General features: G+C 44.8%; 2 protein-coding genes across 3 annotated transcripts in view; one reads left to right on the forward strand and one right to left on the reverse strand.

Annotated features, from left to right (window-relative positions):
• Positions 1-14,300, reverse strand: part of elmo1 (engulfment and cell motility 1 (ced-12 homolog, C. elegans)) — a 293,132-nt gene that overhangs the window by 118,316 nt on the left and 160,516 nt on the right. The window lies entirely within an intron of this gene.
• Positions 566-13,618, forward strand: galnt12 (UDP-N-acetyl-alpha-D-galactosamine:polypeptide N-acetylgalactosaminyltransferase 12). The gene is made up of 10 exons (XM_048994311.1): positions 566-1,844; positions 2,412-2,581; positions 3,495-3,684; positions 4,093-4,278; positions 5,255-5,372; positions 6,736-6,912; positions 9,454-9,585; positions 9,668-9,781; positions 10,998-11,153; positions 11,540-13,618. The coding sequence occupies exons 1-10, from the start codon at positions 1,495-1,497 to the stop codon at positions 11,675-11,677; spliced, it is 1,731 nt and encodes a 576-aa protein (XP_048850268.1). The 5' UTR covers positions 566-1,494; the 3' UTR covers positions 11,678-13,618.

The following is a 14,300-nucleotide window of genomic DNA, read 5'->3' on the forward strand; positions in this document are numbered from 1 at the left end:
ACGAGAATCACAATAAGAATATCTAATGACCTATTCAACCTCACTCAAATTGGTACCTTCACCAAGCCTGCCGGAAAAAATAGCTTAGCCCAACATAAATGTACACGGCACAGCCCTGTGGTTGTTTCTATCCTTATATATAGGTCTAGCTAAAATAGCCTCCGTTTTTTGGGGTGCTTGAGGTGAGTAGAAATATTACTTAGGCCGATATTAGTAGGATATGACATTAATCCTATTTTTCCGGGTTTATCATAACTAGTCATTTTGCAAGTGCATGCTTTTCAGATAAGTAGTGCTAAATTAAGATGGTGCATGCAATAAAATAAAAACGTCTTTCTGAAACGATCACTGCATACAGGAACGTAGAAGCTTCAGGCAACAACTGCACAACGGGGCACATTAACGCCGATAAACTCACGTTTTAAACAACTGATGAGATGGGGTCGAGTTAAGCATGGAAAGTGATCGGTCATGTAAATGTCAAAAGCAAGTCGCAGGGTGCATCCAGTGTCTTTAATCGGTCCTATTTCTTCTTTACACCGCGTTCTCAGAGCGCTGTGAACAGTTTGTATCATGTCTTCTGTAGTGACCAGAGGCAAACTACATGCCTGTCATTAGCTGGCCACTTAGTCTTCTCTAAATGCCTGGTACCTGTTTGCCTACCCGGAAGCAGTAGGTAGTTGACTAAATCAGACCGTCAAATTAAAGCCAAGCAAACGCAGAAACAGCGATATTTGCTTATGTTCTTCCCACAGAAGGCCCCGATTATAAACCACCAGCAGGTCTTAGGTCGTCACACCCATTGGAACTTGCCTGACGTTCCCCGCTCACGCAAACAAACTTCCTAGGGCGCACGGAGAGTCCTCCTTTCTTGGACGCGAAGCGCACACACGCCGTCCATTCGCCTTCATGCATGGTTTTCGCTTGATGTTGCAGGGATTCTTCCTCCCCGATGTTCATTTCTTTCCGCTATGGCGACTATGAAAAGAAAAGTAACCGATGAGCTCAAAGTGGATCTGGGTTAACCTCGACTCCTTGCAATTCAGAAGACTCTGTGATTTGACCTATTTTCCCTCCTGTGCTAATCTATTTATCCGGCTGATCCTTTTTTTTTCTACCTCTTGCAATATGTGATTCGGCTCTTTATCGTTCCTGGACGTGATCTGGAATTAGAGCGACGCGATCCTGTGACACCTTCCAGATACTTTACTAAAGCAAGAAGCTACCGTGACAAGCGGGTTATTTGATTACAATTTAAGAATGGCATGTGGTTTGACTTTTATTTAAGTTTGTCACAAAACGACCCACTTCGGGTGAAAGTCGTTTTCGCTTAGCGAGTGCCTGGTTTCAGGGGAAAACAGAAAAACACGTAACTCTGGGGCTGCTGAAGTGAGAAAGAAACGTGCTTTGTCGGGATTACTCTTAATTAAGGAACTTCTTATAATGCCACCCGTTTAACTTTTAAAAAGGAACTGGAAATAATAGCGGGGAATAATGTCATTCTACTGGAGAAAGCGCCGGTCCAAGCTCATACTTTGCATAATTGGAGTTTCTCTTTTGGGGTATTTTATTTTTCACAAGAACACGGATGTTGAGTTGCTAGACAAAAGATATGTCGCAACTCGTGATGACATGGAGGACGACGAATTGGTAAAAAGGCTGGTTTATGAAAAGCCTCCTCTGGACGTCAATGCCCTGGGTGAAATGGGACGAGCTGTCACACTCGACTTGAATGAAACGGAGAAAATGAAAGAAGAACTGAGTATTAAAAAACATCAGATCAACATATACGTCAGCGACAAGATATCCCTGCACCGCAGGTTACCAGAAAGGTGGAATCCGCTGTAAGTTGCGAGTAAGGCGGTTTGTGCCCTTAACCAAGAGATACAATATGGATCTGATCGCTGGGTTTCGGTTCGGAAGTCTAGGTCATATAAGTCAAGGTAGCACAGTGGTCGGAATAAGGCCTTGTCACATGACATGTGAAATAAGCTCAAAAAAGCGCAAATACTTTAATATCACGCAAACCATATATTTATTGGTGAAATATCCCAATAAGACTTTGATAGATTAAGCAATTTTTAGTATCGTTGTTTGAAAAATTTGGATGAAACGTGTCACTGTAAACGACCGGAATATGCCACACGTGAAGGAATTAAGGTGTTTAATTTCACTACATGGTTTGCATTTTGACGTACAGATCCCCATTACTATCAAGATTGCTCGTTCCAGGTACCGTGATGTTTGTTTACTGTGAAATTAGGTCATTTTTCAGTAAAATAGCATTATTCTGCCTAGCATGTAAAAAATTTAAGCGCGTTTCTAAGAGAAAGTTATGAAACAATGAATGAAGGGCAATACTGTTAGAAGTCTGTATAATTTCTAATTGTATTTGCATCCTTTTTACATAGTTGCAAGGATGTGAAGTACGACTACCGTAACCTGCCGTCTACGTCGGTGGTGATCGCCTTCTACAACGAGGCGTGGTCGACTCTGCTGCGGACCGTACATAGTGTGCTGGAGACCTCCCCCGACAGGCTCTTGCGGGACATCATTCTCGTCGATGACTACAGTGACCAGGGTAAAACACTGGAAGCCGCTTCTGTCTTCTACAGCGTGAACGGACAACGACATGAAATGCTTTGCTGTTTTATTGAAATATCAGAATATTTATTGTATATCTGGACGATATAATGAAACCGTTGAGTATAATAACATTAGTCCACTTACCCTGGGAATTATTCCATGCATGGGCATAAGTTACAGGGGGGATGGAGGGGTTGTATCCCCCCTGAATAAATCAAAACCAGGTAATACGGCCCCCCCCAATAATCATGTTTCCCCCGTAATGGGTGGAGACCTCAACCCAACCAATGTTCCAGCCAAAGTTACGCCCTTGATTACATGGCTACTGCTAGGAACTTAATTAACCTTGTTCTTACCAGTAAACATGCTTAGATGACCAACCATTACAGATTTTCTGAACTGCGGTGAAGCTTTCCTGCCAGACATACAGACCTCGTAAATTTAAATCGGCGGTTCTGGGTGTCGGAGGGGCATAGCTACCCTGACGGATCCAGGGGGCCCAGTACTTGTGGAGTGCCTATAAATGCATAAAATAATAAGCAAAACTGTATGAGCCTACGCCCCTGGCTTGGTTCACGGGTAAACTTAAAATTGAATTTTACATGTGCCTAAAATATGGATAATTTGCTACAATGTGGAAAACCGTTTTCAACACTTACTTACAGTAATAGTTTACTGTAATGCATTTCTGCCCTGTTTTGTTTTTTGTAGTGAAATTAGTGTACATTTCTGTGTTTGGCATGTACAGCGCAGTTATCTGACTTTTATTGGATCCAAGCCCAAATTCAAGAGTTCAACTGTACTTAACTCACCGGGGCCTTAGTGGCATTTCGTAAATGTACGTGGCACGATTCTGGATGAGCTGCATTTAAAATTCCATAAACAAACCCTGCGTTTTTACCATGCAGACCACCTGAAGGAACGCCTGGAGGTGTACATATCTACCCTGCGTAAGGTCCGCCTGATCCGTGCGCGCAAGAGGGAAGGTCTGGTGAGAGCTCGCCTCCTGGGTGCTTCCATCGCCACGGGGGACGTGCTCACCTTCCTGGACTGCCACTGTGAGTGCCACGAGGGTTGGCTGGAGCCTCTGCTCCACAGGTGGGCCCCCCCCCAGGCTAAACTGGCCTCATTTATTGCTAATATGATGCACTTAGTAGATAAAACATTCGCACACACTCGCCTCCAGCCACTATTCCCATCAGATGGAAAGACAGCATCTGGGAAAAGAGTCGGTCAGCAATGCAGGCAGGAAGCCTCAGGCTAGAACCAGACAGACGGACTGTTTAAGATGGTCGTTATTTGGGCCGTCTGAACCGGCTTGCTTAGGGAGCGCCAGTGTTGTCATGACTGGCAAAGGATGGAGGGATGCGTTTAGGGTACGCGTCCCCAACTGTTTTTCCCCGAGGGCAAAATTCCATCAGCAACACACAGCCAAGGTCGACTGTGTCTGAAAAAAATTGCAGAAACTTAAGCCTGACGCATCATAACCATAATCTTCCCCCGCAGGATCAATGAGGAGCCGGCAGCGGTGGTGTGTCCTGTGATTGACGTGATTGACTGGAACACCTTCCAGTACCTGGGCAATGCCGGGGAGCCCCAAATCGGGGGCTTTGACTGGCGGCTGGTCTTCACATGGCACCCTGTGCCGGCGTACGAGCAGGCCAGGCGTCGTTCTCCCACGGACGTGATCAGGTCGGTGCCGCCGGCGCAGTCATCGGCTGGGCTGCCTGATCTCGCTGAGAAGGCTGCAGAGACACTGATACATTGTGGAATATAATTGCCGAGCACCTTAAAAGCTTTTTTCTGTAGTCTTAGGGGCACTGTGTGGCTCTGTGGGTTAGCTGTCTCTACCTTTGCCCAGATGGTTGCCAGTTCAAATCCCATGGCTGGCAGAGCAATCATATTACTCTTGTCTTTGTGCTCTGACCTCAGACTTTGCTCTCACCTGTATATAAGTGCATCTTTTAAGAGATTAAGATGTTATATGCAGAACCCTTTGTGCAGCACCAGTCAAAAGTTAGGACACACATATTCATAGAAAGGTTTATTTGTAGTATTCTTTACATTTTAGAATAATTGTAAAGACATCAGAACTATCAAATAACATGCATGCAATTGTGCACTGACCAAAAGAAGTATTAAACAAAAATAAATTGTTTATTGGGGGGACACCTCTGTGGGGTGGGACACAGAAGGTTGCCGGTTCAAAACCCAGGGTTGGCAGAGTGATCTCACGATCGGGCCCTTGAGCAAGGCCCTTAACCCCAATTACTCCAGGGACTGGCTGCCCCTACTGTCTCCTGTATGCCAGTTTCATGAGGTGGCCTCCTGGGATGCTTTCAAAGCTGTCCTGCAGGAGGCCCCACGTATATGCTGAGCACCTTCCTGACCTTTTTCATTGGTCAGATTCCTCAAAAGCCATTTCTACTGTGTTTAGATCAGGTGGCCAGGTCATGTGATGTGACATTCTATCACTCTCCTTTATAAGTGGCTTGTGCTTGTACAAATGGCAAATAAAGTTTTGTTATAATTGTTACGCAAGCCATGGCCTGCAAAAGGGCAGAGATGCTCCCTGCTAAGTCTATAAATTACCGTGTTGTGCTTTTCAAAGTCCTGCCTAAAATTAAACGCACTCAGGAAACGGAACATGTTTGTTTTCCTTTTGTAGGTCCCCTACCATGGCTGGGGGGTTGTTTGCCGTCAGTAGGAAGTATTTCCAGTATTTGGGCACATATGACACTGGAATGGAGGTTTGGGGTGGAGAGAACCTGGAATTTTCCTTCAGGGTAAGCTTCCCTTTTTACTTTATAGCTGCTTATTCACCTAGAACAGTGTTTACCAGTCCGGCCCAGTTTAAGACCACAGTCTGTGGACTGTCTGGCAGGGAGCTGGAATGGAGCAAAATCTTGGACTGGCTGTGGGTCCCTTAGGACCAGTTTGGAAAGCACTGACCTAGGGGCATGTTATAGAGCAGGGCTCTTCAAATCTGACCCTCCATTCCAAATCCAAGCAATGTTTTCAGTTCTCCCAGGTAGTTAGTTTAATTACTGATTCTGATTGGCCAGAGGCCTGAGGAAGGCTGGAAAATCAGCAGAGCTTGGACCGTGATTTGAATAGCCTTGTTATAGAGTGCTTTTAGCTGGCGAGAGCCCGTCGGTGCTTTTTGATCTTCATGTCACATGAGTCGCAGTTTTCCGGTTGTCCTAACAAAGCTGAGAGCACAGGGTGAAATATTACAGCTCAAACTGTGCAGGAAACTGACTTGTGTGTTTCAGTGGAGGATCTCACTGGAGGGGAAAAACAGTTAATTTTGTACTGTGTTTAAGTGCCACTAATTAATTTATGGCTTGCCATTCAGATGGGGCGTTTTCTTTCTCAGAAATGTCAGTCTCTAAGGGACAAAGAGTAAGTTCTTGGCAAAATATTGATTTTATGTCCTCTTTTAGTAGAAATGGGGATAGAGCCTTAAAAGCCAACAGTGGGTGGGTACTGTGTGATGTCAGGCACTGCCTAGTTTTAAGCCAATGGGAATCAGCAAAGCAAATGATGGCCAGTGGTATAAAGCAAAGGGTGATTGAGAGGACATGATACCCCCACCCAGCATGTTATTGGAGGCCTCCTTTCCTCCACTGCTGCCTTAGGGCGCTGTCAAGGTTTGCCGTGAGCTGATTTAGTGCCGTTGAAGCCGCTCTTGTGTACAGCAGCAGACTGCTGGCACGGCATCGGTTGCCCTAATTAGGCGACTCATCTTAACTTCACGTCGTGATTTAACAAACATTCCCTTGTGCTTTACCAGCTAAAAAAAACACTTGGCAACACATAGTCATTTGGTTACCGATGGCCTTATTTATACCGGCTCTACTTCTGTCTGGTTATATTAGTCATTCCTATTAAAATTCATGCCTGTGCTGTTTTAAAATGTTAGATGTATACTACAGTTGGTTATTATAGAGTTATTTTTTTAATCTCAAAGTGGGGAAATCGCTGAACGTTTTAATCATTTTGTTTAAGTGTCTTGCTTGAAGTGGAGGTGTGGTTCGTCCCTTCGCCTTCCGTACACGGCGAGAAGGAAGGCCTGCTTTAAGACTTCTCTCTGGGTAAAAATGCCAATGGAAGCCCAAGTGTAACCGGTTCCTCTCTGCTCCGCAGATCTGGCAGTGTGGCGGCAGCCTGGAGATCCACCCCTGTTCCCACGTGGGACACGTCTTCCCCAAGAAGGCGCCGTACTCGCGCAGCAAGGCACTGGCCAATAGCGTGCGTGCCGCTGAGGTCTGGATGGATAAGTACAAGGAGCTCTTCTACCATCGCAACCCCCACGCTCGCCTGGTAGGCCCCCCCCCAAGCTGTCATGTGACCCTCTTAGATGTGTCCTTGTGTGCATGTGTAAAGATTAAAATAAAAAATCTTTGTGATGGATAATGAACACCTGAAAAGTATCGGCTGCAGGGACGTCCCCTGTGATGTCATTCTTTTATCCAGTCAACTAAAGGAGCTCAAATGTATTCTGCCAGGACAGGCGTGGGAATCCCCGTTTCTGTCATTAGGGGCATTCCCGAGGGAAGGGCACATGTGCATAGTGTGTTATCTGGTGTGGTGTCCTTATTGGAGACTCTATCTGCACGTTGAATGCTTCATGCCACATTGTGTCCAGACACATTAACATCAGTGATGCTACGTTAACAACTGAGTGATGTTTAAGAACATTCCTGCTCTCTCTATCTTGATATCATTGCCCCTACCAATTTAGAAGCATCTGAGTCACCCAGGACAACATCAAGGAACAGCCTTTAATTTCCAAGTCCCCTCTTTTATCGGCAGTGCAGGAACTTGGGCTTGATCTGAGATCAGTGGACCTGAGGGGAGCGAGTAACAGTAACAGTAGACTGGTTTGGTGTGTTAAGTCGTGGACTTTGGGCGAAGCTTGATGCTGATCCGCTATCACTGTAACTAAGGCAGAAGACAGACAGCTACCATGTCAAGCCCTCAGTCAGCACAAAGGGGCTTTATGAGCACGGTAGCTGGATGCAGTGTACGGCGTGTCATGGGCTTTCTCTCTGGACACCTGCGCAGTGAAACCCGTCTGCCATCCAGCCGTAACCCGAGATGCCGATCAGGTGTCACTTTTGATGGACGCAGAGAGGACGAGGTGATGCCGTCGCGGTCGGGTTACTCGGCCGGGGTGTTGCAGCGGCCAGTTAACGTGCCCGTGCCCGAGGTATCCCTGGCTGCTCGTAGCTAAAGGCTGTAGCCCTGCCAAATGGGATCGGGTGACGCTTATGCCCGGCGGAAGGCCGGCGTGCTGGTGCGGTCCTGCCAGGCCAAACCCGATCTGCCTCCGAAGTCTGTTATCTCTGTCCGAGTGGCAGCCAGGCATGAAATGAAGCGTAAGCTAATCTGGGCCACCCCACATCTTTTATCCGCAGCGGTAAGCACGACCCTAGTGACGGAGATCCAGCTCTGGGCTATGAAGTGTTTTGGGCAAAGCACATTGTTCGATATTCATCACACGCATGAATAATTTACTTATGTAGAGTGATTCCGACACCAGTTCTTCATGTTCATTAAGAACGGCTTGCAGACACACTTGTTTGATATTTGATTTTGAAGACGCGTCTTATGTTCCTTTGTGGTTGCCTTGTTAATTTTCCAGAAGTCTAGGGGGGTGGGGGGACAGGGACTGTCTGAAGTTTGCACACTTTATCTGATCTTAGGTTTTCCTGCCTGAAATGTATGGATCAGCGACCAATCACAAGGGGCGTGCAGTGCCTACGCTCCATCCCTCATTCTGTTGCATCTTGTTGATGCGTCTGGCAGACCTCTCCTAAGAATGCAACTCCGAGAGCTTTATTTTGTGAGGAAAATCTCCCAAAGTCATTGCGGGGGAGGAGGGGTGGAGAACGATGGACTGGATGCGTGGGCATTGTCAGGCAGGACTGTGAGCAGTGATATGTGGGAGCCAAACATACTTAATACATGCATATGGATTTGATCGTGTTCGGCCTGAAGGCCGCTGACTGCACTACAGGGGTGTCTGCTATGCTTTATGGGAAACACTAGATGGTGCTGTAGAGTCAGTTTTTTGAGAGAACCAGTGTTACCATGGCAGCAGTCCCCTTACATTGGCAGAAGAGAATAAAATTCAAGGATTTTTTTAATGCGGTTAATGGATTGTATGTATTGAAATAATAAAGTGCACGGCAACTGGTCTTATTGTATTTATGTGTGAAACGAGGCTGTTAGATATCATGTCAGTATTCGGTCCAAATAAGAATGGAAATTAAAGCTTCAAAATGAGTCATTCATTCTTGTATAAAAACCAAAAAGATCCAGAACATTGACATCTTGGCATTATGTCCTGAATGCAAAAGAAAATGTTATTCATGCGATGAATGATTCAACAAGTAACTTCTTAGACAGTCTTTAGTTTCAATGCAATTGTAATGACTCATAATATTGTAGATTAAGTATTTGAAAAGGTGTCTTGCCATTGACAGCAATAACTCACTAAAGAGTAGAACATAAATGCACAAGCAGTTAGTATCTCATTCTATGTTATGCTTTTGTCATCCAGGAAGCATGCAGTAGCATGTCTATACTTTCCTTGATATGTGGATCTGTGCAGTTAAAATTAGAAATTAATGTTTAGATGCTTAATGATTAGTAGCTATTGTATCGTTGCCAACAGTTTAGTAATGAAAAGAGTCTAGTTTGAATGTACACCCTCCTTCTCCAGTGCATTCTGTATTAGGATGGTATTGATACCACGTTGGATCTCCATCTGAAATGTAAGCCAGGTATCAGAGCGCCTCTGACCAGCTTCTGCGTGCAGGAGACTAACTCCAGTGTCCTTATCCTGGCTCGTCGTAGGAGGCATATGGAGATGTGACAGAGCGACGGAATCTCAGGAGGCAGCTGGGCTGCAAAGACTTCAAGTGGTTCCTGGAGAATGTGTATCCGGACATCAGCGTCCCGGAGGATAAGCCCGGGATGTTCGGGATGGTGAGCGAGAGACTGCAAGCCTGACGCACATGCAGGGCTAACAGTGCCACCCTCTGATACCTTTCCGCCGTCGTTCTTGCAGCTAAAGAGCAGGGGACTGTCCAACTACTGCTTTGACTACAACCCCCCAGATGACCATAATCTGGCTGGTCATCGAGTCATTCTCTACCCCTGCCATGGCATGGGGCAGAACCAAGTAAGGAGTTAATCTCTTTTGTAATTTTTGTGGGAGCTCTCCTTTCACAGGACTCTAATGACACCAATTACTTTGTCCCCGTGGTGACTAATAATGAACCTCAGTTCAGTAGTTTCTCAAAACCTAAGATGGTTTGTGTTTTGTTATCTGCATTAGGATGTTAACATTTAAAACGGCTCGACGGTTTCGTTTTGAAAGCCATTTCAAATAGTTCAGCCAGCGGAGCCCATAAAGGAAGTTAGTAAATGGAAATTTGGATCTTTATTCCAAAAAATAATGTGCGTTGTCTGTGTCATCCTTAATGCTTAGTGCATGCTCAGTAGAGAAATTATGTAAACTCTTTTGAGACCTACTTTACAGCCAGGCGGCATTAACCTGAGCTTCCATATCCGGGCCTCCAAATCTGAGGCAGGGTCACGGTAAAGGAGACGAAAGTATCGTAGTTGTGTGGTGCCTCATCCACGCTGCGCTCTTCACGGCAAACCCTGCTCATTCGGCATGTGTCCTACCCATTTCGCCCAAACGAGGCCAAACCTTCACGTACCGCAAAAGAGAGGAGGACATGTTCATAGTTGAGGAGAAGGGCTCTCTGGAGCTTAATTTCTTAAGTTTACTCTTTCTTCTGAGTTAGTACCCTTCCTCAGATGTCCTTTTGCTCCAGTTAGCGTCATACCTCGGCCACCATCATGCTCCCGAGTTAGCGTCGTGCCTCGGGCGTCCCCAGCCTCCCGAGTTAGCGTATCATGCCTGGGGTGTCCTTTCACTCCAAATTGCAATATTTGGGAGTGGTGTTATGAAGTGATCACTGGTTTATCAACGTCTAAGGTTCTGGGTTATGTGTTCTGACCTTCAACTGGAGGTGGGGGTTTAAGGCCCACTTCTAACAGTGATTATGGCAGTAGGTGGTGTGGTAGTTCAAATTGAGTGCGGTTCTTAACCTGATTTGCTACACACATAAAGTAGTAAATCATTTTCTTAATAGATACAGCTAATCAGTCCAATGTTAAAATTTAAAAGCAGGTGATTTTACAAGGCCTGGGAAGATATGTGCTGGCCATGACTGTTAAAATACAAATGTTTTTTAAATAATTTTTTCTGTCCTGTTGCCATTAAAGACAGGGGTGTGTGTTTAAACTCTGTTAGACCACAACTTGGTCAGTTGGACAAGTGAGGTGATATCTCAACCAACCAACCCCCCCTGCCTGATTCCTGACAGTTCTTTGAGTACACCAGTGACAATGAGCTCCGCTACAACACCCGGGAGCCCGCAGGCTGCGTCGCTGTGGACTCCGGGGATGTGTACCTCACAGTGCACCTGTGCCGCAAGTTTGGGCAGCCCGTGCCTGACGACCAGAAGCTTATCTTCAGACAGGTCAGCAGTTGGTGCCATGTTGATGGACGACAGCTCAGATCCCCAAAGGTTTCTGGTTTGCACCCTGTAACGACTGTAGCTGTAAAAAGTATCGCTATAATAATAATACAAGCAGCGTCATATTGTTGTGTGTGCAAGAATCAATGTGTGTGATTTATAAGGGGGTTGGACTGGAATCGGTGAGGCCTATTGTCTACATTGTCTGTGTGTAGATAATGCCTTCTGTATAAATGTAAAGCGAGACCACCGTCTACAATGGTTGTCAGTAGGCATTGTTCACTTCTCCCGTCACTAGCCGACGGCCATCTTTGTTCAAGGGTATTAAAGTGTCCATAATTAATTTCATTTCATCATCACCTCCTTTTCATTCATCTTCCTTATTTTAGGACGGTTCCCTCTTTCACACCCAGACGAATATGTGCGTGGAAGCCATAGCTAAGGTAGCTAATGAGGAGCCTGCTCCAACCCTTCGACCCTGCTCCAACTCCATCCACCAGCAGTGGTTCTTCGAGGAGAGGTCGTAGGGGCCGCTGGCCGACCCGTGGTGAGACGTGGGAAAAGACCCTGGCCCAGATCTTGCCGTCGATGGCCATCCCGGGCCGGCGACGACTCTTTCAACTCTGTGTCGATCTTTCTCACTTTCTCATTTCAGCCAGAACGGCGGTTGAATCATGGAGTCAAACAGTTCAGGTGCCGAAAGTAAAAATCCGTACCAGGTCTTTTTTTCAACCAACCTGCTGAATATAAAGAGTCACAGTGACAAAGTACAAACTTGTTAGTTGAAACAAAATCTTTGTCTGGATTTGTACTTTCTGCAGCTGAAATATCTGAGCTATAGCATGCTGTGGTTGACCTGTATGGACTGTGTCAGTGTGTCTGTAGTTAAGACTGCTGTCCTAAACATGATTTTGGCTCCCTGCTAGTCGACAGGATGCAGGTGCCTTGAAGGGAAATGATGTTAACAAAAGATCCTAAACAGTGGGTAAAGCTGTTTCCGATCAGATTCTGATATGCTGCCATTTGGGGGAAAAACTCCTCTTCTGTTCAGCCGCGCACTTCCCGTAAAAAAATGACCCCTGTCTCGCATGCCTTCATCAACACTTAGGGGGTTGATGTGGGTATTGGAGAAACTGACAGCTACCTGCAGTTAGCTTGTAACACGTTAGTATGGAATGTTGTTTTCAAACATGACCTCTAGATGGCATCCTGCTTTAAAGTTTGCCTTTTTTTACCATCCATTTGGATCACTGCTGTCATAAATGGTTGAAGTTGGGTGTTTTTACCTTGAAATGCTATCGGCAAACTACTGAGTGATCCACACTATGGGTTTCCAGCCCTCCTGCAGTCCGTGCTTGATTGGACATTTCAGTACTTGTACTCATGCGTTAGATAATGCACGTAAAAGTCTCCGTAATATACATAGGAAAGTTAGACTTCTTGATAATGAAGGAAAAGTAATCAGGAAAAAAATTCTAATGATTGATGGGAAAACAGCAATGGATGATTTAAGTTTAAAATTATATGAAGAGATATATATTTTAAATGGATCTTAATATTAAATACAGAGTATACACTATGGCTGTAAAATGTTCATTAAATTGGTGTTTCTTATGAGCAGTTAAGTGAATATTCTGTCTTCTGACTTGGAAGACATTCATGTTATGTTAACTTTATAGGTCAGTAATTGGGACTACACTGGTACTAAGAGAAATTAACCTTTATCCTGTGACGATGGATCATAGATATCGTTGTCGTATTTCTGTGTAAGACGATCAGCTCCACGTAAAGGGCCTGGTTTTAGTGCTCTGCCTTTTCTGGTGAAAAAGTTAAATTGAAGTGCCTTGTATTTTTTTATTAGATGTATTTTTGCACCCTTTCCGCATAAGACTTTTTGAGCATTTTTTTTAAATAGCTTACTTTTTTTCTTCTGACTTCTGGCTGGTGACTTTAGAGCACACACCACTGGACCAGCAGCTGCTAAGGGTTGGGGGGGGCTGCTAGCAGTTACGCTAATCCCTCAGATGAGCTTAATGCTAGCTTTCGGGGCAGGCTCGCACTCTTAAAGCTGTTTGAGATACGGTTCATATCTGCCATTCCAGTACCATGCAGACAGCCTGCCCCCTTTCCTTCAAATAGATGTCGGCGATGTTTTACACTCCTGTCTATGCAATTCCATCAAAGCTGTATCCCCAACTTTTTAATTACGCACAAATGGGTTCCGGAGACCTGGCATTTTTGGTGTTGGAAATTAAGTGGATTGTGGGATTAATTTTCTTATGGGGCCCTGGACAGGTGAAGTATACGAGATTTGTCTTTTGTATTTGCGTAAAGAGGATTATTATGAATTAATGGTGTTTGCTGGTGTAGCCATGGTTTTCTAATCGTTAATGTTTTCAGTTTGTAAATGTTACTTCAGGTTTAATTTTGTCATTTTAATACAATTAAAAGTGAATGTGGGTACAGTGTTCTGAATGACCTTTTTTTAATTACACTATACTGTATGAGCAGCGCACTTGCATCCAGAAGGAGACATTCCACCAGTGTGTTTTCCACAATATTCCATGCAGCAGTACTACAGCCGCTTTTTGCGCTTTATCAGTACAGTTTTCAAATATTCCTGACCCACAGTAGGCCACAGTTCATGAAGGGGAACTTCAAGGAATCTCATTTTTCTATGCTTTTCCAGCAAACGTTCGGAAAGAGATATTTCCCACCTCCCGTTGAATATAGGTCTGTGTTCGATTTCCAGTCTCTCCAGTAGGTAAAGTTTAATTTAGAACCAAAAGTGATTGGTTTTGGCTAGAAAAAATGAATAGAATTGAGAGCAAAAGCTCGCACCAAATCCTACTTCCCTTTCAGAAAGCCCTGCAGCCATTTTCAATGACATATTCATGATGCCATTTCGTATTCTTTTCTATCTATGTGTGGGTGTGTTTTTTTTATCATCTGCCATACTCTGTCTTTGGGGGGGATTAGTCCCTTTAGCTAATGTCTTAGGGACGCTTAAGCTACGATAAGCAATATTATCATTTGTAGAGATGTGGTATTTTAAGCCACCGTGTTTAGAGGAGCTGAGAAAATTCTTGACTCTTTTTTTTTTTTTCAGGAAGGGTAGCATTAGGAGAGAAAAAGTTATACTGCATTGGG

Source organism: Brienomyrus brachyistius, chromosome 23 (genome assembly GCF_023856365.1).
Source record: "Brienomyrus brachyistius isolate T26 chromosome 23, BBRACH_0.4, whole genome shotgun sequence".
Classification (NCBI taxonomy): Eukaryota; Metazoa; Chordata; class Actinopteri; order Osteoglossiformes; family Mormyridae; genus Brienomyrus; species Brienomyrus brachyistius.